Source organism: Miscanthus floridulus, chromosome 2, assembly GCF_019320115.1.
Source record: "Miscanthus floridulus cultivar M001 chromosome 2, ASM1932011v1, whole genome shotgun sequence".
Taxonomy (NCBI): Eukaryota; Viridiplantae; Streptophyta; class Magnoliopsida; order Poales; family Poaceae; genus Miscanthus; species Miscanthus floridulus.
In genome coordinates this window covers 113,613,717-113,637,485 of record NC_089581.1, presented here as the reverse complement: position 1 = coordinate 113,637,485, position 23,769 = coordinate 113,613,717, and the positions used below count along the sequence as shown (strand labels likewise).

General features: G+C 45.1%; 2 protein-coding genes across 2 annotated transcripts; both read left to right on the top strand.

Annotated features, from left to right (window-relative positions):
• Positions 1-2,963: 2,963 nt before the first annotated feature.
• On the top strand, positions 2,964-5,260 carry LOC136539389 (NEP1-interacting protein-like 1). The gene is made up of 4 exons (XM_066531348.1): positions 2,964-3,293; positions 3,376-3,554; positions 3,951-4,034; positions 4,664-5,260. Exons 1-4 carry the CDS (start codon positions 3,149-3,151, stop codon positions 4,952-4,954), a joined length of 699 nt encoding a protein of 232 aa, XP_066387445.1. The 5' UTR covers positions 2,964-3,148; the 3' UTR covers positions 4,955-5,260.
• Positions 5,261-17,718: 12,458 nt separating this feature from the next.
• On the top strand, positions 17,719-22,700 carry LOC136528031 (probable protein phosphatase 2C 72). Its single transcript, XM_066520920.1, has 5 exons — positions 17,719-18,292; positions 18,440-18,865; positions 19,338-19,705; positions 20,372-20,608; positions 22,113-22,700. Exons 2-5 carry the CDS (start codon positions 18,544-18,546, stop codon positions 22,380-22,382), a joined length of 1,197 nt encoding a protein of 398 aa, XP_066377017.1. The 5' UTR covers positions 17,719-18,292; positions 18,440-18,543; the 3' UTR covers positions 22,383-22,700.
• The last annotated feature ends 1,069 nt before the right edge of the window (positions 22,701-23,769 follow it).

The following is a 23,769-nucleotide window of genomic DNA, read 5'->3' as shown; positions in this document are numbered from 1 at the left end:
ATGGGGTATTAGGACTATCGCAAATGCATACTTAGAAAATATTCTAAAGAAATAAAGTATGCATGCGAGTAAACCTACGCCTGCTCCTATAGTCAAGGGTAATAGTTATGGGAACTTTAAGTGTTCTAGGAACCGATATGAGATCGATCAAATGAATAAGGTTCCATATGCTTCAGCTGTTGGAAGCTTGATGAGGGTACAAGTATAAGTAAGAACTTACCCTGACATAGTTTATGTATCCGCAATATTTTGGTAGAAGTCCAGTCCAGATAAAGATCACTGGAATGGAGTTAAAAATGTCTTGCAATTTTACAAAGTATCATAGGCCTCATGCTGAGTAAGAAAGGGCAAGTACTCTCAAATAGTTGTGGGTACAAATGTTATGTCTTGGTGAGATGTGTAGTGAAATCCACAGCAGTTGCTAACACTTGCAGTTGGAGCATTATTGTGGAAAAGCTCCAAAGAAACAGTTGTGGTGTCATCAGTGATGCATACCATAGTATAGCTTGATATGAGGCTTAAGGAACAGACAAAAGGAGGTTAAGGAAATTTATACCAGGATTTAACAATGGTAGACAACAGCAATAACCATTTAAAGTAAGTTAACTCCTAAGACAATAGGTCAAGTGTGCTGCTAAATACATTGACACTAAGTTATATGTTGTAAACAAGATAATCTAGAATCATTTTGAAAGTATTGAGCACATAAGTACCGAGTAAGTACTTGCGGATCCACTTATAAAAGGCTAACCACCCAGTGTGTTCAGAGAACACACAGTCAACATGGGTTTATGGGAAAGCCTATGATTTCTGAATATTAAGGGCCTAGTTGAGTATCTGTTTCAAAATAGAGAGAGGCATTGTAGCTGTTAAATCTAATGGCAACTAACCATGACGATGAAGCACGCTCTATGCACTAATCTGTGATGGAATGGGAACGAGATGAAGTAAGTAATTTAAGTTTAAGTCATAAGGTGAGATCAAGGGGGAGAATGTTAGGTTGATCTCCACCAACGGCCAATTGGGCCATTGATCCACGCCCTGATCAGGGGCGCTCAGCCTTTCTACTGGTTGATGGGCCCCCGTCGCGCAGTGCTATAAAAGGACGGTGGGGACTGGGACACATAACACGAGGTTTTACCGCAGCCATCAGCGCCCCCACCGCATCTTAACCCTAGTCCGATCTAAAGGGGCATTGTAAGCGACGGGAAGCACCATCGCCTTCGGCTGCCGTAACTGCACCGCGCCTGCACTGCTACGACACTGGTGGTCACGTCACTGCGGCGCTATGGCCGCAACTGCCTTAGGGCGAGGTACATCACCAAGCTTCCCCATCTAAGTCAAGTTTTATCCCCTGATCTATGATTCTAGAAGTACTATGGTCTTTCAGTCATATCATGAATTGCGCTTACCGGAGAGGGAGGCACTAGATTAGATCATGATTAACTGGATCCCACTAGCGGCCACCTATAATGATAGGAACCTATTGACGTGAATTACGTAAGCTAGATCGCTCAGTATAGTGCCTAGTCGACTTTTAGGTCAGTTAACGCCTAAAGTATGTCCGCATATGGACTTGGTGCCTCCAGCGATGAGTGCAATATGCAAGACATATTGCCAGAGGAGCCTCATCAAGAGCACGATACGCAAGACACAATACGATGATGAGGTCTCTTGAAACCCAACGTCCACACACACACACACACTTGGGAGGGACTCCGCTAGGACGTGCGGGGTTGTGGGTTGCCCTAGCCGTCCTGACCGCCCTAGAACTTCGGCGTCATCGATCCACTAGCCATGCAGCAGCGACAAAGAACGAGGAGGAGAAGTAGATGGGAAAAGGAGGATAAAAGGAGCAGTAGATGTGTTTTTTAACGATTGGATGTTAGATACCTCAATCGACCATGATCTTTCAATAAATAGAGCGGGGTGGTCTTATCCCATTAGAAAACCTTTCTAAGATGTAATCTTCAAGTTTCCCACGACACTGGAATAGTTCAGATTGAAATCCAAAAGGCTACATCCGAACGAGGTTTTCTTTTAGGTTCATCGAAAGTTTGTTTGCTGAAATATGTTAGGATTGTCGATATGGGAAGAAACTGGGAACCCTACAGATTTTTTTAGATTCATCGAAAGTTCTAATTCTCGGAACTTCTAGCGTTGGAGTATATTCTTGAGGGCATAATTTCTTCATCCATACTCTAAATTAGATGTTTCATATATATTTGTGTTACCATCTCAACGAAATTATCATAATGGCAAAGTTTATTTTAGGTTCTGACAACTTCACAGAATGAACAATTTTAGTTGCCAACGGAACCACGGCCCTAGACTAGCCTAGAAAGAAGGGAGAATGGTTTGGGACGAGGAAAATACGAAGAAAACAAAGCCACAAGGCCCATGCCCATCGTCCTTGTGGCAGCGTGGATGACGAGGGAGCAGAGAAGGGAAAGGGCCGGCGACGGAGCAGCGGAGCTGATGCCTAAATCCCCTTTTGCTAGCGACAAAATCATAACATTCCCAATGTGAATTATAGTTTGAAAATCGAAACGCTCGAGTGAGTTTCATTGTTTTTCTGGGGGAAATTACGAAACAGGCCTCGTTCGCGTGCTCTTAAACTCGGCTTGATCCGCTTCTTTTTTTATCCGGAAATGTGTTTTTCTCTCATAAATTCCTCCAAAATTCCTCCAAACCATCCAAATTCCTCCAGAACCGTACCATCCGAACGAAGCCACCAAACGTTCGTGGATCAAAATATCCACTTGTTATGTTTAGTGGTGGCACGCGGCGCCACTCGCCAGTCGGCCACGCCACGGCCGCTCGCCAAAATTTTCGGGGGCGGCAGAGGAGCCGGGAGCGGGGCCACGCGACGGGCCGGGCAAACGCAGGGCCAGCGGACAAGGCAGAGGGACAAAACCAGCGGCTGCTCCACACCGCCAGCACCAGAGCAGACCACAGTTTTATATTCCCCGCCACTATTTATACAACACGCGCTCGCCTCCGGACACTCATCACCTGCTGCCTGCCATCTCTCTCTCTGTCTCGGGTCTGTGCGCCTCTGCGTCAGCAGCGCGCGTGCCATCAGCGAGGAACAGTTGCCAATTTGGCATCTCAGTCTCAGTTCCGTTCCTCCGATTCCTCGTCCCCGATGGACCTGTCTCCCAGCTCGTCGCCGTCATCCGTGCCGGTGCCGGCGGGGCCGTGCCAGTGGTCCGGCGCCAGGCTCGGCTCCGCGGCGTGCGGGCTGGCCGGCAGGGTGCTCTGCGCCGTCGCCACCTGCGTCTTCGCGGCCGGTGCGTTGCTCGCCCGCGCTCGATCAGACAGAAGAGTCGCTCTTGTGTCTGACGAGCTGCTTGCCTTGTATGGTTTTCGCAGTGGGGTCGCTGGTCGGGGCGGTGACGGGGTCCATGCTCGGGCTGGCGACCGAGAACGGGATGCTGCGCGGCGCCGGCATCGGGGCCATCTCCGGCGCCGTCTTCTCCATCGAGGTCGCCGAGTCGTCCCGCGACCTCTGGCACTCGGCCGACTCCGGCGTCTGGTCCCTCCTCTACATGGTACGTACGCACTGACGACGCGCATTGATCTGCTGCTGCTAGCCTCGATCCTACTCTTCTGTCAAATCGGTCGCTGCCACTTTGCTTCAAAATTCTCGGTTTATATCGATCAGGTTTTCGTTGCAACTTGCAAAACTAACTGCTCACAAGCACATCATTCTCGTTTTCGCCGCCTAATGGGGCTTGATGTTGACCACCCCATGGATTCCGTGGGGCGATGCGCGGATAATGCTTGTGAATATCATGGACCCATGTTTTTCTTTCACCTGCACCGGTGAGAGTTCGGTTTCCTGCCGAAAACGAAATTAAACGCACTGCTGCATCGACTCGTCGTACTACTTTCTTCCGGTTTGCTCGGTGCCTGTCTCTGACCCAAGTGTTTGTTTGTGCACGCAGGTGGACATCATCTCCGGCCTCCTGAGCGGCAGGCTGGTCCGGGAGAAGGTGGGGCCGGCGGTTCGGAGCGCCGTGCAGAGTCAGGTATAGTCACTCTCTCAGCCTCATCTGAAACCAAAACGCACCAGGATTATTACGCTGGTTGCCTATGTTCATTGCACTGCAAGATCCTAAGTGTGGTACCGGTTGGTCCATTGGCTCTGTCGATCAACAAGAAATTTAGGTAGCAAAAGCATAATAAACAAAGGATATAAGTACTAGAGCTGGTATATGAGGATGCTTGTGCGCATAATTTGAGTGGTAGTTAGTCCATGTCCATGCATTGTCCCTGAAGCTAATGCGGTCCATTTCTTCCGAGATGGGGTAACAACAATTCAAAGGCACACACGCCCATTTATAGATCTTTAATACCTTTGTTTGTTAGTTAGAGAGGAGAATATGAGTTGTTGTTGCCTTAAAAAAGGGTGGTGCTGGCGCCTGCCATCTAGATCACTTTCAGTGAGGCCATCACCGTACCCTCAAGTAAAAACAAAAAAAGACAGTTTGGCATCAATGACAGATGAGATGACGTGTCTCAGTTAATTGCCCAACTGCTCTTCAGACCAGGAGTATTTCACTGCCAGCGACGCAAGAGCTCACTCATGGTCAGCGTCACTGCGTCAGCCTGCTGTAACTAACCTGTTTCCATCCTGTGTGTGGGACTGTGGACGCAGATCAGCGCCATGAGCTCGCCGTTCGAGGAGACGAGCGACCTGTTCGAGACCGGCAGCGTCAGGGGCCTCCCCGAGTCCGCGGTGCGCCGGCTGCCGGAGACGTTGATCGCGGAGGACACCGCCGTGGACGCGGCGGGCCAGGCGCTGTGCTGCTCGGTGTGCCTGCAGGACTTCCGGGTGGCCGAGCCCGCGCGGAGGCTGCCCGGGTGCCGCCACCTCTTCCACGTGCCCTGCATCGACTGCTGGCTCGTCAGGCACGGTTCCTGTCCGCTGTGCCGGCGAGACATCTGAACTGATCGCCGGCGGCCAGGCACGGCTCCTGCCTGCTGTGCCGGCAAGACATCTGAATTGATCGCCGGCGGTCGGTGAACCGCCGACGATCGGGTGCTAGTGTGGCTTTGGACGAGATTGTCGGTTAGTGGAGTAGGATTTGTAGTAGGACGGCACCTGGCATGCCCGTAAGGGAAATGGTGCGCTCTGTTAACGACGAAAAAAAAGAAAGCAACTCCCTAAAAGAATGAAAAGAAAAACATATGAACAAACATTGAGCGAGAAAATGGCACCAGTGACGATCGCATGCTCAGACCTGAGATTACGGATCAAATCTGCAGTTTCAGGCCGCGCTTGTCTGCGGATTCAGAATTATATATACGTAGTTATTAGCTACACCTACACATTGTTCAAGTTTAGCATCAACATTTGCTTTGCGCTGAGCTTGCAGTTGCCATATTCAGGCAGGCCTATACTTGGCCATATGGCCCGAGGCCCGCTGGCCCGGCCCACGGCACGATGTTTCGGCCCGGCCCAGGCCCAGTGGTTGGCTGGCCTGTCCCGGCCCTTGGCCCGTGCCTGGGCCTCACTTTCGGCATGGCGTGCCGGCCCGGCCCGACACTTTGCAGGCCCGGAAATGGCTTCACAGTATATATACGTTGAGCATAACTGAAACCCTAACTCTCTCCGTCTCCCTCAGGCGCCGCGCCCTCCAACCCTCTGTCTCTGTCTCCCTCGGGTGCCGCTCCATCTCTCTCGCTCTCTCTCCCTCCCCCTTAGGCGCAACTCCATCCCTCTAGCTCTCCCTCATCCCAAGCACAACCGAGCGGCCACGGCCACGGCCAGGGCGCGCTCTATCCCTCTCCCTCTCCCTCTCCCGATACACCTGACGGGCCGTGCCGGCCCGATGACCTCCGGGCCGTGCCGAGCACGGGCCCGTGCGGGGCCAGGCCGGCGCGGCCGGAATGGCCATCTATAGGCAGGCCCCGTACTGAAACGGAAACAAGACTGATTACAAACACGTTGCGACGCTTGTTTTTGTGTCAGCCGGCGGGCTGGTTTGGAGTCTTGGAGAAACTGCAGCTCAGTTCGGTTGCCCTGGTGCTCTGCCTAGACGTTCCTAAATGACGCAACCTAAATGAGTGTGCCCCTCTATCGTGTTCCTTTTGTGATTCTTATATATTGGTATTGTGCGCTGCTTTTGACCAAAAATTTTCTCCACCTCATCAGCCTAGACGTTTTATTTCGGACTAATTTGGCCCATATAGCAAACATATTCAGCCCAAGAGTGAGTTTGGTTGGATTAGACAAATTGGTTTTGAATTTTTTCGTCTTTTATTTTTTTTAGAAAAGGATTGTCTTTTATTTTTAATATCATGAAGCTGAAATAATTCTCTTCCCAATCTGGAACAATTTTTCTATAAAGCTGGAACGCTTTCTCGAGAAGTTAGAACATTTTTCTGCTGCACTAATGTTGTTGTAAAGCAAGAACATCTGTCTCTCAACCTAAACGAGTGTAATCGAGAAGCCACAGTGTTTTTTTTGGGACAATTCTCTCTTTTAACTAGAGACAAAATCGCCTAAATTTGAAACATTTTCTCGTATACCTAGAACATTGTTTCATTGATTAATTTTTTAAATCAATGTTCTAGTTTTACAAGAAAAATGTTCTTTGGGAAATTTAAAAAGCTCCCATGAGACTAAGTTACGCGTAGATAAATTACGCCTCCTTCGGCCAACAAACCCACCCTCGAGGGGGTTCGAACTCTGGCCGGCATGGTGCAAAGCGCATAGCCAAACCAACTGGTCTAGCATTCGTTTGCATTCTTTGGGAAATTGTTGTCCAAATATATTCAAGTTGCGGTTTTATTGTAAAGGTCTTGTAAGAAATATAATGGTTGGAACTAAAATTTGGAAGCACAATTTTAGAAACTACGGTCTTAAGTTTCGAAACTTTTGAATCGTGTGGTCATGTGAGAATTTGCTCCACTAGCTGTTTTTGAAACGTTCTCGTGAAGCCAACCAAGCCCAATTACGAGTACAAAAGCCCATCAGTTAGAAATTAAGCAAAGCTCAAAGATGATATGCCTGTTGAGCTGCTCTTTACAACCACAACTGCTGCTTGTAATCTATAGGGAATGCTTAGAGAAAAACAGCTACAGCCTGCAGTGGCAATGGCTGTAAAGGGCAGCTGAACAGGTTAGTTGCGTTGGGTGATCGATGCTCGATTGCATTCTAAAAACAGAAATATGTGTCCACTAGTTTATAACATTGTTCACATATAACTGAACTAGTGGACACATAGTGGAACATTGTACACATAAACTAGTGGACACATAGCGGAACATTGTTCACATAAACAGGAATACTCCAACTTCTATTTTCTACTACCTCCGTCCCTAAAAACATGGAAATCTTGCTTTTCGAGCCTGTTTAGTGAGGATATGAAATTACGCATGTACCCTCTTTGTCCTTCGCCGCACCACAGCAAGTGTTTGCCGAAACTTCGAGATTAAACATCGGCGACGGTGCGAGCGTTTCTCTCGATTCTTCGCATCCGCTATTTTTATTCCGGGTGCGGAAGGCCGAAAGGCTGCCTGCGGTGCCTGAGAGAATCACAGATGGATGGATGCATGGATAGATCGTGCGGTTGCACGCGGTTCTTTTTTTTTATTGGTGGGTCCCATAAAAAAGCTGATCCTCGCCCACATTTGACATTTACATTAATTTTGAGACAACATTTAAACACTAGGATCACATCTTTTCTGGGACGGAAGTAGTATTTGATTTTAAGCGTTCCTATGTATATGTGAACAATGTTATAAACCAGTGGACATATAGGGGAACACTACTGAACCCAAGAACTAGTGGAAATGTTATACCTTAGTGGGATGTCGAAATATGTTCTATTTGAGCCGAGTCATTTTATTTGTGTAACTAGGACACGCTTTTCTTATCACGTTGGAAAATATTTTTTATCTATAACAATATTTGTATGAACTAGGACGATTTTTATTTTACATGATTCAAAATATTTTCTCTTGAAGCTGAAACATATTTGTTTTTATATGTTTGAAGCTGGAACATCTATCATTTTAAGCTTGAATAATTTTCTCAAGAAGTCGAAACATATAATGTATTAAGCTCAAACTTTTCTAACAAAAGCTAAAAATGATAGATGTTATTTCGTGAGGTTGGAACATTTTTCATGATGTTTGTTATTTACCATGTTTCAGAAACTTTATATATTGATTTCCCGGAAACAATTTACTTTTAAAAAAACTCAAAAAAGCATTTTTTTCAATTGAAAGCCGGAACAAGTTAGTGGGCTCGTGGAAGAGGCCTGGAAGCTAGGAAAACGGGCCCTATGATATAGCCCGAGGAAATCGGGACACTGTTCTTAAAGTGGGCCGCGAGGCAATGCGAAGGATGTTCATTCAGATTGCTCTTGTAAAAGGGGCCCAAACGCTCGATGGGCCCAATTTATTCCCCCGTGCCATTGGAGCTCTGCCCATCTCCAGACTCCGGGTCAGCAGTTCGTCGTGGCGTTGTCGTTGAGTCGTTGACGACGGAGATCGGAGCTGGCCTGCTGGAGTGATCGGCAAACAAACGTGCAAGGGAAAGGAAAACAAATGATTCCATGACAAATCCGTGCACGTTCTTTTCAACTTTCAACACCCTGTTTGCTTCAACTTATCAGCCCGGCTTATCAGACATGGTACAATATTTTTCTCTCGTAACAAAACAGCATTAGCAGACTTATCAGCAATAGAAACCATCACCCGAAAGCCTTGGCCCAGGACCGGGAGAGAGAGAGAAATTCCGGCAAAAACAACTGTGGTAGGTGTAGCTAGGTTTGGGCACCTTATCGCCGTACTTTATTATACACTCCTAACTGTAGTTGTATATTGTTAACACGAAGCTCCCGCGCGTGATTCTCATTTTGACGGCAACCGAGTCACTACGCCGTGCTCTACGCACGTTTCCACAAATATCATCATATATATATACCGTACTAAATGCGACCTACAACTACAAGTCCATCGTCCTAATCATATTGTCCCCAATGATCTGAATCATCTGATGGAGGAGAAAAGGAAACCCACCAAGGGCAATTAATGCTGAGGCCTAAGAGGAAAATCATTTATTAGAGGACTTCCATAGGTAAACGTTTTAGGTATTGTTTGGATGAACTATGACTAACAATTAGCTAGTAATAGTGATTAGTTGACTAGTAGTTAGCTAGCTAAAGCTTAACACATTCCTGCTTAGATCCACAGCTAACTGTTACTGGCCGCATCATTCCTTCTCTCTACGTTGGCATTCTTTTCAAGCCTTGGCTGGCCGCCGGCAGGACTGAGAGTCTGGAGTGAGAGATTCCCAGCTTGCGGCAAAAACAACTCTGTTGTAGGTGGCTACTGATCTCGCCGTACTTTTGTTTATTATAATATACAGCTCCTAAATGTATTGTTAACACGAAGCTCCCGCGCGTGATTCTCATTTTAACGGCAACCGAGGCATTAAGCCGTGCTCTACGTTTCCACAAACATCATCATATCGTACTAAATGCGACCTACAAGTCCGTCGTCCTCATCATTGTCGCCAATGATCTGAATCATCTGGTGGACAAACCCACCAAGGGTAATTAGTGCTGAGGCCTAAGAGGAAAATCATCTATTATAGGACTTCCATAGGTAAACGGTTTATTGATTTAGTTTCCGAAGGAATTTCTACGAAAGGTTTTATTACTGTGGCCCTGTTCGCTTCTCTTATAATCCATCTTTTTCAGCTTGTTTTTTCAGCTGGAACAGTATTTTCTCTCACAACAAATCATCCGGAACAATGTTTCGACTTGTTTTTTTCGGCGAAGCGAACGGAGCCTATATAGTCATCACAACCAACCACTGGACAGCGACCGACTTGTGTGTACATAGCCACGCAAGCGAGTGTAGCAAAGTCCAGATCAAATGTTAACATACTAGCTTGTGATGATGAGCAGCTAGCAACCATTTTCCTTTTCCTTTGAAACTAACAAGAAAGGAGGGCAGCAGGGCACGTAACCAGATAAAAAAATCTATTCAGACTGCGTGCTGTTTCTACGGTATTAGTACATGCTAAGAACAATGGTGCTAATGCACTGTCCTTGTATGAATGAATGAGACGGCCGCCCGGATAGATCATAGGTATGATGAGTGATGACCGGCTCTTGATGGTTTTTTCTTCTTCTACGAATCGAAGGGGACGTCCCAGTCTGCTTTCTTTCCTTGGCCGGCCGTGGCTGCTGCGGCCGGTGCCGGACAGTGCCAACTGCCAATTAATTAATATAATACTACTAGTACTAGTATCGGTTGCAGACCATTAGTCTACCACGGTGCGCTCAACGTCGGTGGTTTGACAGTACTACTGATCACCTCTATTTCCCTGTCGTCTGAGTTCTGACTGAATGGTCAGGAACTGGAACTGAAACTCTGCATACGGACCAGGCATTCAGGTCAGTGTTAGATCGATCGAGACTGAAAGCATTGAACTTCACCACCAACCGTGGACCGTGGTTGGTCCAAGTTCTGGAACCGATTGTTTTTATATTGGTGACGAATACTGGGTTGAAACTAATAAAACCCAAATCGAGATCATAATACCGTAGCGTAGATAAATGCGACTGTAGATGCGTGAATCCTTTGAGTGCAAGTGGTGCACTTGGTGTTTTTTTTTAAAGGGGAAAAGACCTGAAAACCCACATGTAGTACATCGTCTGTCCTAGTACTTCCGCCCCATCGACCTGATACATAAGTACATGATGATTGCTGTCCAAGACCAGACAATAGGCACACATGGTGGTGCATGCATTGAACATGTGACCGACTGCTCATTATTTGTAAAACTTCGAGGTGGGCATTGACCTTGGGCATGCAGCGGATATATATATATATCTACTCGAAATGACCACATGGATCGATCAGACAAGATAACCACACATTAGATGACTAATCAAACGTGCACTATATATATGATTTCCACGGCCAGTCAGTACACGATATATCGTCGTTTAGTTCGATAGATGATGTGCAGCAGGGCTGCAGGCTATCGCGCTATCTGCATTTGACCTTATCGGTGTTGCTTTCATGGGCCGGCTAGGCCGCTAAGAACGACTTGGCGGGCGTGTGTCAATCTGTCAAGGGCGCAGGAAATCTAGCTCCGGATTTTCAGCCGTGCATGTTTCAGAGACAGAGAGGCTGAACGCACTTGCATGCGGCCACCACCACCCCTGCCCGGCTGCCGGCCAGGTCCCGTGGCATTCAGGGTTTGGGGAGGCACGTGGATGGATCTGACATCGACCTGACCTGCAACAACAGCGCCCGCCGCCCTGCGCTGTACTTGCGGCGTCTCATTCCATGTGCCGCGCGCATGGGTGATGGGTCGTCGTACTCGTACGTTTCCCGTCTGGGCGGCGTCTGCGTTGACCGCGCGCACGGGCGGCCGTCTCACGCGCACGTACGGATCGGACGGGCAGGAGCCCCGTGAAACGTGACAACGCTCGACTCGTCCGATCCGGCCATGCTTTACATACATCTCACATCGATCACATGCATGCTGATGCATTCTTGCTACTACCTCTGACCTAAAAAAGATTCCAAATTTATATTGAGATTTTCAGTGATGATGAGGGACAATCTTACATACTTGTACAGGAGTACAGATGACAAATACAAGCGTACAGCTACGTCGTTTCATTCCAGAAAACACAAGTAGGACACATCGATTGATTTCAGCCTGCGCATAATGCCGGTACCATGCATGCATCATGCAACAGCCTGTTCGCTTGGTCGTAAAGGATCATAAATTTCCAATCAAAACCGTATTTTTTTCTCACACCAAACCAGCCAACAATAATAATCCACGATCATATACGATCATTTCAGCGCCAGCCGAACAGGCTGCGTGATGCTAGAATGGTTCAGGCTACGCGTTGTATTGCGTAATTTACACAATGCATGATGCTAGAATAGATGCATGATGCATGTGCGCAGGTCAGAGTTGGCAGGGCGATCGCGTGCGTGCCGTGCTCAGTTTTGTTTTTTGATTAAAAAAAACTATCGCGTGCTTAGTGGCTTCCTTCCTGCTGCTTAGAACAGGGACACGACCACCAATGATCCTTCACGTACGCTGCCCTGATGCGTCAGCGTATCCATCGGCCCCCGCCGCCGTATATAGAAAAGAAAAACGCAGCGCCGCTCCCGCTCCATTCCAAATCCGTCACCGAGTATTCCTATATAATATGCTCTCCCTGCTTTACATTGCTCTAATCGTAGTTTGCACTCCAGGCTAAAAACCAAATCACCCGTTTGACCAGTTTATCCGGCCTCGACTACGAGGCAGGAGAACGTACCTACTCCCTCGGTCAGTAAAAGAATGCAATTATGGGACGTGTGACGATCAAACTAACTCAAGTTTATAGTAAATAGTATCAGTATTTATATTTTTAAATAAATTTATTATAAAAATATACTCTATAATAAATCTAATGATACTTATTTTATATCATGAATATTAGTACTTTTTATACAAATTTAGTCAAAGTTTGTACTGTTTGACTTCTCGAAAAACGAGAATTGTATTCTTTTGTGGACGGAGGGAATATATATATATATATATATATATATATATATATAATTGCACAATGTTTTTCTTGATTCCTTTTCTTCACTGCAAAGTAATCAAGAAAACATAAGTGTCAACGCTCACACTCTATCATAATAAAGCACTAGCCTACTACTCTATATATGTTGCTGCATGGCAGCTAAAAGGCGATCCTGATGGCTTTCTAGATGCGGTGCAAGATGCCCACCACGTACGATTTGTTTTCGTGTAGCGTAATGCATCAATGGACCTGCTAGGAATTAGTAAATGTCTCTCTGCCTTTTGTAAAGCGCATTTCAATTATTGTACCATGAGTTCCACTTCACGGCAATTGTTAAAATCCATCATATACCCATAGGGAAAGTTGAAAGTTGGCACCTAGAAGCCATTTAAGCTAGCTCACTTCCTCGGACACACTCGGACCTCGACACAGTCTCTAATTTAACACTTTGCATTGACTATTAATCTCTATATAAAAAACATAAATGACTTCCAAAGAGATAGCTTACTCCTAGATTATGAAAGTAACTTTTTTATAGAGAATCTAATAACACCATTGTTGCGTGTCTTGTCAATCTATATAGAATGTTAGATATTCATATGTTGTCAAAAAAATGTTAGATATTTATAATCAAAGATAAAAAGCTTGACTTTATATATCAAATAAATGTGGTTCATATCGATTAATAGACTATTGAAAACACTGCTTAATAACGTGCGCACATCACAGCACGAGAATTTCTTTTTTCATATAAAACCCAAAGTTGTAACCTTTCCCTTGTCAGTTTCTTTTTTGTTTTCCTTCTTCTTTTTCCACAGCCATCTTCAGATAGTTCTACTTATCAACAGGGTTTGTTTTTCCTCCATGTGTATACATGGCCGAGAGAGGGCACTAGATTGTCTATAATAACTAACTTACAAGCAAGTGACGATGTCTTCATCCAAGTGCGCGGCAATGCAGGAACTCTTCCCCATGGCTGGTGCTCACAGGAGGCGGGCGACGACGCAAGCGTCTTGACGGGCTCTCTCAACGTCGCAAGCTCTTCGGTCGCACTTTTAGTTTCTTAGTTAGTTACAACAGCGTGTGTTCCACCGCCTAGCGGTGCCTTGTGTTTGTGTTCAACCCCATTGTTCATGGCACCTCGCCGTGATGTGATGTTGAGCATGTAAACCTTCTAACTTCTTCTTGATGAAACACGTGCTACGCACATTCTCGAAAAAAATATTAAAATAGTAATATGTTATGACAATACCAGTCTTAATTATATCGTTAATCTGTATATTCTTTTAGATATTGTTTGTCAGTTTTGTTTAAAAAAAGTTGACTCAGGACCAACTTGGGGAACAGATAATTGTGATAGGAGGAAATTACATAAATCTATTAGCATTCAATTGATGGACTTGCAGTGAAGGAGTTTGCCCCGAGTTTTTCTCGAACGTGAAAAATCCCTAGCACTCTTGTTTTCATCTATGGCATTGCACTTCATCAAAACATTTACTTAAATGCTTCTTTTCGCACACGCTGAAATTGGCATGCACACACTAAAAGACAAAAAAAATCAACTCATAGTAGCCGAAGACAAAGACCTCATTGGCGTTAAGGTTTGAGGCTTCAGGATCTCAGGGGGTTTTGTATGGCTACATCTTAGAAGGGGAGCTTCCGTGGAGGCCGTCAGACTGGCGATGATGGCAATCGAGACAGCTCGATGGCGAGACAGCTCGATGGCTAGGGTGCCGCCCAGTGGGGCGGTAGGGGAGGTTGATTGGACGGTGCAAGCGGTGGGAGAACTGGCTAGAGAACAATAAGGAGACTAGGATTAGTGGCAACGACGGCAGCGAAGGCGTTTATACGCCGCTGTAGCCGGCGGGAGGCTTCAATTTAGCAAAGACGGCGATGTAAGCGCCGTAGGAGCCGGGTGGAGAGACAAGGGAAAGGGGGAGAAATAACTAGACGAGAGAAGGTGAGTAGGCCCATGCAGAGGCAAAGCTTAGTTGGGGCGAAAGGTGGCCATGGCCCTCCTGTTGTTATGAAGTTTCTTTAGCAAATAATTAAAATTTTATTGAGCGAAGCAAATAATTAAATTTACTATGTATTGAGTGAGTTTTGAGCTCCAGTCTTTTAACTAATTGCCAAAAGACGGATTAAGCCGTTACAGCAAAGAGGATGGCATACCATCTGAAACTTCACCGAGCATACTTCCCACTAAAAACATCTCAACCAAACACGGAACATTCTTTTTAAACTATATATATATATATATATATATATATATATATATATATGAAAAAGTTACGTAAGCGTGTGCGTAAAATCCGTTCGTTTCTTCATGACGAGAGGTAGCCTCAGTTAGTTCTTCACCGAATCAACACTAAACATCATGCGGCCAATGGAAAAAGCGTGTGGTTGGTCTTGGTCAATTCGGCTGTCCCTGCTGTGGTAGTAGGAGCCATCCCGTTCCTGCATCTCCCATCCCATGGCCTTATCGTCATCCCACACGGTAACCGTACGCTATGCACGTGAGGACGAGGAGAAACGTGGCTGGCCCCCGGATATGCATGCATGCTACTCCCCCGTCTCAAAATATTCGTCCATTTCGTTTTTTTTGAACAACTTTGACAAAAATATATATTAAAAGATATTAATATTTATGGTATATTATCGGTGTCATTGGAAGATCTTTAAATCTAGTTTTTTAATAAATTTATTTAGAGATATAAATGTTGCACGTATTTTCTACCAATCGAGTCAAATTTATGGCACGAAAATAAAAAACGATAGATAATTTGGAATAAAGAGAGTAGTCGCTAGTGTGACCTCGAGTGGTTTGACCAGGGGCAGGCACTGTCAGGCAGTATCATCGGTATCCTGCCAAATGCCAGCCACATCCACATGTGTGGTGGCACTGCAAACGGGAGAACCAGGCGGTACGGTACTCGGTACATGCCGTGCGATGGATCCGCACGCATCGGATCTCCATCGGACGGCCTCGGAGCGTCGTGGAGACCAGCGAGGCCACAGCTAAGCGGAAGCATCAGTGCGCGGGCACGGATGCGGGTGGTGGCGGGATGCGTCGTCGGACTGACACGCAGGCAGACGCGATGGCCAGCCGACTGCACGCCGCACGAGGGGCCGCCGGGCCCCAGCTTCCCCAACCCGATCCCCATCCCCATCCCGAATAATCTGCCGTCGGCCCGGGTCCGGGATACCAACGATACCGCCGGGCGGGCAGGCTCCGCCGCTGTGAAATTGGTGGTGTCTGCTGCTGATTTGCCCTGGGCGGCTGGGCATTGTTTCAATCTGAATGCACCAGCGGATCTTGGCGGCCCTCACTGCTGACTGCGCATCGCTTCACCGCATTGACCACAGCAGCCGGCCCAAACACAGAGGAACGTCACAGGAGCCACCCAGCATCAGCGCCAAGACTTTTCCAGTCGCTCGCTCGGGACTGCCAGCCAAGCCAACGATGCGAATTCGCTCCTGCTGCCTAGCCTAGCTAGCGAGTAGCGACGTGGTGGCCGTGTCGTCCCGTGCCAGCCAGCCGCCCAGCCGTGGCGGCGTCAATGGACCATGGCCACGCGCGCACGCTCAGTCGCTCACCACGCCAAAGGCGCGCGCCCGCGGCTCGGGCGCCCCCGTTTTCGGCGGCAGGGGCGTCGTCCGGTTCCGGTCTGGGGAATTTTCCACGAAGGTCACTAGGCCGTGATGCGGCGCACTGGAGGCCCATCCGTCCGTCCGTCCCTCCAGCCATGGGGTTTTGTTCGGATGAGTAAAAAAAGAACTGACAAAGTGGCCGCGCTAAGTACGGCCGTCTCATCGTTTGCACGGAGAAAATGATACTGCCATACGGCTGTAAGAGTGAGTATAATAACACGCTGTAAGCTGGATAAATACGGAGATAAAAGAGAGATGAGAGAAGGGAGAAGAGAGATGAGGAATAGACTATATGCTTATAGTCGGTTTAAATAGAAAAATTAATAAACTTTGTGAGAGAGAAACGTGGACCATGTATTAATAATAAAGATCTTAAAAAGAGATAGACACCTTGTTCGTTTGATCATATCAATCATGCTTATCAATTATGATATAGTATTTTTCTCTCGTAATAAAACAACATCAGTTAACTTATAAGGCCATGTTTGGTTTCCATAAGTCAGGTGACTGAAAACCAGTGACTTATAAATCATGCCTGTTTGGTTGTAGATGACTTATAAGCTCATTAAAGGTGTGGGCCCCACGCGAAAAGGATGACTTATAAGTTTTAAGCAGGGGTGAACCAACTTAAAACTTATAAACAAGGGTGACTTATAAGTTGGTGGTGTTTGACAAAATAAGTCATTTTTTTATTTTTTAACTTATAAATAGGTGACTTATTTAAAACCAAACGGGACCTAAGCCACAGAATATAAGTCACGGACCATTGTGGAACGAAATACTATGTGCGCACGCACAATGACCCATGAATACTTGAGCTATTCGTGACATCAGCGTATGAGGCTGTTCAGCTGGCTGACTGTGGCTGCGCTTTTTTACTTTTGATTGCCTATGGATGTCAGCCTGCTACTTGCCTCCTTTCGTATGTGTGGGGCTACTGCAACAGTAAAATTATATTTATATATTGATTGGCGGCATAATATTTGGATTACTGGATTCACACTAATACTTTATAGGTCCATTCGTTTCGCCGAAAAAACAAATCGAAACACTGTTCCGACTGATTTACTGTGAGAGAAAAACACCAAACTAAAAAAGACGAATTATAAGAGAGACGAACATGACCATAATATATAACTTTTTTTGTATGGTAATTATTTTTTTAAATAAAATCAGGAGGGGCAAGCCCCTACTGGTTAAAATACTATATTAAAAAAGAACGAGCTGTTTACAACTATGATAATCATTTCAAATAGGAGTACTTTAATGGTATAGACTTACATTTTGGATTGTAGGAAATATAAATACCTTTGATCTCTGACTTGCATTTTTATTAGGAAAAAAATCCTAGCAACCCATTTCTAGACATACCACTTAGTAGCTGTAACATTTTTCACCCACGCATGAAAATCTAGTGATGCAAAACACAGGTCAAACGAGGAGGCAGGCAGAGCAAGGCGAAAGATGGCTGGATAAAGGCTGCCTTTTCTTTCTGGGGAAGAATGGCGCAGTGCAGAGGGAAAAAATGGATTAATGGAACGGAACAACAACGGTGCAGCAGCACAAGGGAAGCAGTCGCCACCACTCCCAAGTTCCCCTCTCGAGAAATTAGGACCGGTAGAGCCCATCTCTGAGCGCGGCCTTGCTGGCCCTGCATCAGCTCCCTCCCCTCTCTCATCCCTCTTCCCTGGTCTGGTTTGGTTGCTTCTCCTGTAGTTTTTGGTCTCCCTCTCTCTTTGCTTGCTTGCGCTCTCCATATATCCTGTGGACCGGAGAAGATGCTCTGATCTACCTGTCTGTTCTTCGATCGAGTCTCAGAGATTTGGGAGGAGGAGGGGGAAGCAAAGCGAAAGAGCCCATCTTTTTTTAGTCTTTTCGGTTCGGTTTCCTGGTTGCTTCTTTTGGTTCCCGCGGAGGAGCCCACCGTTTCTACAAAAACCCAATCTTTGCTGCCTTCCCCGTGCCCGAGATCGATAGGTTTCCAGATCTAAGGCTGCTTCCTCTGGCTGTGAGATCGCAGGCGCAGCAATCCGGGCGCGCAGCTACTAGGGAAAAATATCCGAGAAAAGGTAATTCCTTTTTTTTTCTTTGCTTCCCCTCCCAATGCAAGGAAAGTATGGTGGACTTGCTGGCCTTCCTCCCTTCGATCATGCAATTTGGGTGCTAGATTCGCGGTGGTTGATCTTCATGTGCGTCCTGTTTGGTTCCAATTGCAGATTTTGTTGCGGAGACGGAGCGAGAACAAGTTGCTGGACAAGGAAAGAGTAAAGGAATGGTCTTTGTCACGAAGTGGGCGATGGGGAGGCGGCGGAGATGAGGGATGCTATCGGCTGCGATGGATTACTTGAAATCTTGCTGGGGGCCGGCATCACCGGCCGGGCGCCCCCGCAAAGGATCGGACGCCACCGGCCGCCAGGACGGGCTCCTGTGGTACAAGGACGGCGGGCAGGTCGTCGATGGTGAGTTCTCCATGGCCGTGGTCCAGGCCAATAACCTGCTGGAGGACCATAGCCAAGTTGAATCCGGGCCGCTGAGCACATCGGAGCCTGGACTGCAAGGCACCTTCGTCGGGGTCTATGATGGGCACGGTGGCCCGGAGACGGCGCGGTACATCAATGATCATCTCTTCAAGCACCTGAGGAGTAAGGCCTCCACCGCTGCTGAAGTCCATGCCTTAGATCAAATAACAATCAAGCTATGCTATCGGATTTACGATCAATACATCTAATATTCTGATATGCAAGCTGTGTGTATGAGTTGATGATGATTGCTCTTGAGTAAAGATGTTTGCCATTTCAGTGACACTTGATTTTATGCATGCATTGCATAGAACGTGGTTCTATGTGTATTGACATGGAAAAGCGCGCACAAATTTGAATGCAGTTATGTTTAGATAAAGGCCAAAGTTATCCTAAATTCGATCTTGATATAACTGGGAATAGAATGGAAGCACATCATTGCATGGAATAGTTTGGTAACTGTAAAACTGCTAGAAATTATTGATCATTGCGAAAGGATAGTGTCTTCTGTCACATCTTCTAGTTATATCACAATTTGTTTTAACTACTTACCTTTTCTCATTTATGCTTTTGCATGACAAACTTTGGTTTCCAGGATTCGCATCTGAGCACAAGGGCATGTCAGCAGATGTGATTCGGAAGGCATTCCGAGCGACTGAGGAGGGTTTCATTTCTGTAGTTAGTGACCAATGGTCAGTGAGTCCTCAGTTAGCAGCTGTAGGCTCTTGCTGTCTAGTTGGCGTGGTTTGCAGCGGAACTTTATATGTTGCAAACCTTGGGGACTCCCGTGCTATTCTTGGGAGACTTGTCAAGGGAACTGGAGAGGTTTTGGCAATGCAGCTCTCAGCAGAACACAATGCATCCTATGAGGAGGTTAGACGAGAGCTGCAGGCATCACATCCTGATGATCCCCATATTGTGGTCCTAAAACACAATGTTTGGCGTGTAAAGGGTATTATCCAGGTACATTAGCTTTTGCATAAGATGAAGTTGGCAGTCTTTTGTCTATTCATTCTGACCCATCAATCCAAATATTTTTAACAGTGCAGAAAAAAAAAACTGCTGAGACCTTTGTTCTCATCATAGCTGAGATTTGCATTATGTGGGTAGCCAGCTTTATCTTCTGTGGTTGCATTTTCGTTTTATCTTGATGTTATGTTATCACTTAAGTATATTTATTTGTATTCAGGAATCATGAGTATTACTATAGCCATGGACCAACCTTTTAAAATACCTATGTGGGTGCAGTAATCTACAATGTTATTATGACCGATGTGCTGTAAGGTGTTGAATTTAGTTTTCATATTGCATTCTCCCCTAGTGATTTTTTTTTTTATTTTTATTTTTTGATAAAGTGACCTTATTATTCATGCTGCACCCTTAATGGAAGTTAGTGCATGAGTCATTCAAGATAGGTATAGGTGCATATTCTAGGTTAATCATTTTGTAAGTGATCTTGGTCTGGTAGTAATGGTAACTATGAAATCAGCTTTGTTTTCTTGTAAATGCCATTCCAATTACTTGTGCTGCGTAGTGCGTATATGCGTATGAGATTCTGTCATGCAATCTTGCTTGTTGAATTGCTTTGCTTCCAGGTTGCGTCTCACATGGTATGATCATTTGTTGCAGATAACAAGGTCAATTGGAGATGTGTATCTGAAGAGACCAGAGTTCAATAGAGAACCTTTGCACAGCAAGTTTCGTCTTCAGGAAACTTTCAGAAGACCACTTCTTAGTTCCGATCCAGCAATTACTGTACACCAAATACAGCCAACTGATAAGTTCATCATTTTTGCATCTGATGGACTCTGGGAGCATCTTAGTAATCAGGAAGCGGTTGACATGGTCCAAAGTAGCCCGCGTAATGTATGTATTCTAATCTTATGTTTAGTTTCTGTAACTTGGTCTTTTCGAGACTCAGTGCTAAATCATGTTATTACTTGCCTGATAAATACTATACATGCAATTATAGTAGTTTAATCATATTTTGACATTCATTTCTGTTTAGGTAATGGATGTATTTTTGTCTAAGAAATTTGAGAACAATATTTGTGCATTTTTAGAAGCCTGTCCTAAGTTCATTCAAGATGCTATGGATTAAGCATTCCCTCTGTTGTAGGCCATTAATGGAAGCCTGTTCTAAAAATGCACAGTTTATTTAAGCATTTCCTCAGTTGTAGGTGATTAAGCATTCAAGTTTATACAGACCTACTATTGTTGTATGATTGATTATTGACTGTCTCAAAATGTAACTGAAGAAACCGTACTGCACTGTGGCTCACGCCGCTGCAAGTTTGTACTTTTGGCTGATACTGAATTAGACCATCTCCAGGATAATCTGGGATGCTCTATCTTCATTGTGTGGACCATTTTTGTGTCACTTGAATCGTTGTTACTTGAGTTGAAGGTTTACATGCCTAGTTTTGGTTGTTGCCGGTACAATTTAGTAGTTAGATACTTCCTCCCGCCACGGTACATGCTGTTCCGGACAGTGATACAGGATCCAAAATGTAACTCTGACCATATATTTCTGTTGGGGGTAGGGGCGGATGTGCCTACCCCCCCTCCATGTAAAAAGGCCTAGTGCCTAATAGGTTTGAGGACCTTCATGTAAATTCGTGAACTATAAGGGGTGGGGAGGAAGATGCACCTCCCACCTCCCCTATAAATAGAACCCAAGGGCAAGGGGGAACTCTCTTCCCATTCCATTCTCCTGTGTGGGACTAGCACCCTAGCTTTCCCTTCACCCCGGTGAAGGTACCTTCGTCTGTCTGGGTGAAGGTACGAGCGAAGGGCTATATCCCAACAATTTCTATTGTACTTCCTCTGTCCCAAATTATAAGACGTCTAGAAAAAATTATGAATCTAGAAAAGCCAAAACGTCTTATAATTTGGAACGGAGGGAGTAGTATGTTTATAAAACCAAACAAAAGTTGTAATATCATGAAAATACTTTTTGAGATTAATCGCAAATGATTTTCAATGTTACAGACCCTGATATTAAAATGATGTTTATTGACAAAATTTCAAAAGTTGACTTAATGTATTTTAAAAAGACATGTATCTGTATCTCGAGGGAGTCTCATTTTGTAAATCTCATACAATTGCAGTGTTCTTAAAAGAACATTTTTTGCTACTATATTATTATGATAATAACAGTCAAGGTTTATATTGGATACTGTGTCAATGGCATATAAACATGTAATGATAGAGATAAGGGAGTATTTTGAGAAAGTACAGTGACGGCTCCACAAACTTTCTCAAGTTAAAATCGTAACCCCTATTACATTATTTTTGTTGTTTTATTACTCTTTACACAATGACACCACTTGCCGTTATTTTGATGCCACTCTTAACTTTTATGTACCAGGGAATTGCTCGAAAGTTAGTAAAGTCTGCAATGCAGGAAGCAGCAAAGAAGAGGGAGATGCGGTATTCAGACCTCAAGAAAATTGATCGGGGGGTGAGGCGGCACTTCCACGATGATATAACTGTCATTGTGGTGTTTTTCGATTCAAATGCCATGACAACTGCTGCCTGGAGCAGACCCTCGGTCTCTCTCCGAGGGGGTGGGGTTCCAATCCCTTCAAACACCCTTGCTCCATTCTCAGTTCCCACAGAGCTAAACAACTCTTACTGAAACCACACTGGATGTGAAGGGCCAGGTAAGAGGATAAAAAAAAGTAAAGGAAAAAGGTAAAAAAGAAGAAGAAAGAAGAGCAGTTGTGATCAGCTACAGTGTATTTCACCGTTTGTGTTCATGTAAAACCTTTTTTAGATTTTCAACCTGGTGACTAGCGCAACTGATAGCAAGGTATAAGATTAGATTATTCTTAGCTTTTTTGGCCCTCTTTTTCTTTTCCTTACCCTTTAGAATCACTTATGGGATATCAGGTGGTTGTACATTCTCCGGATCAACTTGTGATAATAGTTCATCGCCCCCTTCTTTCGCCATAAAGTGCTGTTCCGTCATGTCATCCCAAGATTGATCTGGTTGTCTAGCTGAGATGCTCTCCTATCTCCACGCACCAGGGCATTGTTGCCTGGTTTGTTGGGACTTGGGAGAAGCCTCTCGACACTTTTGACATGGTGTGGCACATGCATAGCAGATTTGGGCTTGTTTGGCAGGGCCTCTCAAGTCCTTTGGAGGAGCCACTTTTGACGGCTCCTGCTCCTGGTGGTCCAAAAACAGCTCTGGCTTCTCTATTATTTATTTTGCCCTTTTTAGTTCTCAAACTATTGTCAGTCTGATTTTGGAGCTTCAACAAGACAATTTTGATCCTTAGACTATTGAAATCGCAAAATGGATGTTTTCAGCCCTTAGCCTATTAGCCTCCGTTTGATATGCCGGCATGGCAAACAGCCCTGTTTGATCCCTATAGATAGTAGTTATCTATTAATAATTATGTTTTTTTTTTATCAAAACAGATATAGATTAATCGACTAGCTAATTGTTAGCTTGAGCTTTAAATAACTACTATCCCATTAGTTGAAACAAATCAGATAATAGCTATTAGCTAGATAGCTATTATAAATAGTAGTTTGCATATGTCGGCCTTTCCTACCTTCTTCCTGCCTTTTCTTCTTGTCATGGGGTGTCGTGGCCTACAACAGCAAGGCCACGCCGCTCCATGACCTCGCAGGCTCGCACAAAGACATGCCGCTGCATCCAGAACCGCTCGGCAGCATCTCAATGAAGCCTCGTTCATTTCTACGCTAAACCAAAGCGGGCTGGAGAAAATTGGAGGGGATTGAGAGAGATTTTGACCGTAGGGTATTAAATTCTCCTTATTCCTCTCTAACCCTTTGGTTTGGGTTAGAAACAAACAAGGCCTGAAGGAAACACGTACGTCTTTTTAACTATTAATCTTATTTCCTAAGAAAACGTATTCAACTTTGACCAAATATATAAAAGAAAATATTAATATTTATGTTATAATTAATATCATTAGTTATATCGTTAAACCTATCTTTATAATAAACTTATATAGAGATATAAATGTTATTATTATTTTTATAATCCTAGT

What these genes read in the sequence shown, in the direction of transcription:
- LOC136539389 (XM_066531348.1), top strand. Translation starts at nt 3,149, where the DNA reads ATGGACCTGTCTCCCAGCTCGTCGCCGTCATCCGTGCCGGTGCCGGCG. An exon ending in CACCTGCGTCTTCGCGGCCG is followed by an intron (nt 3,294 to 3,375) that starts GTGCGTTGCTCG and finishes TGGTTTTCGCAG; the next exon opens with TGGGGTCGCTGGTCGGGGCG. An exon ending in TCTGGTCCCTCCTCTACATG is followed by an intron (nt 3,555 to 3,950) that starts GTACGTACGCAC and finishes TTGTGCACGCAG; the next exon opens with GTGGACATCATCTCCGGCCT.
- LOC136528031 (XM_066520920.1), top strand. Translation starts at nt 18,544, where the DNA reads ATGCTATCGGCTGCGATGGATTACTTGAAATCTTGCTGGGGGCCGGCA. An exon ending in TCTCTTCAAGCACCTGAGGA is followed by an intron (nt 18,866 to 19,337) that starts GTAAGGCCTCCA and finishes TTTGGTTTCCAG; the next exon opens with GATTCGCATCTGAGCACAAG. An exon ending in TCCAAAGTAGCCCGCGTAAT is followed by an intron (nt 20,609 to 22,112) that starts GTATGTATTCTA and finishes TTTATGTACCAG; the next exon opens with GGAATTGCTCGAAAGTTAGT.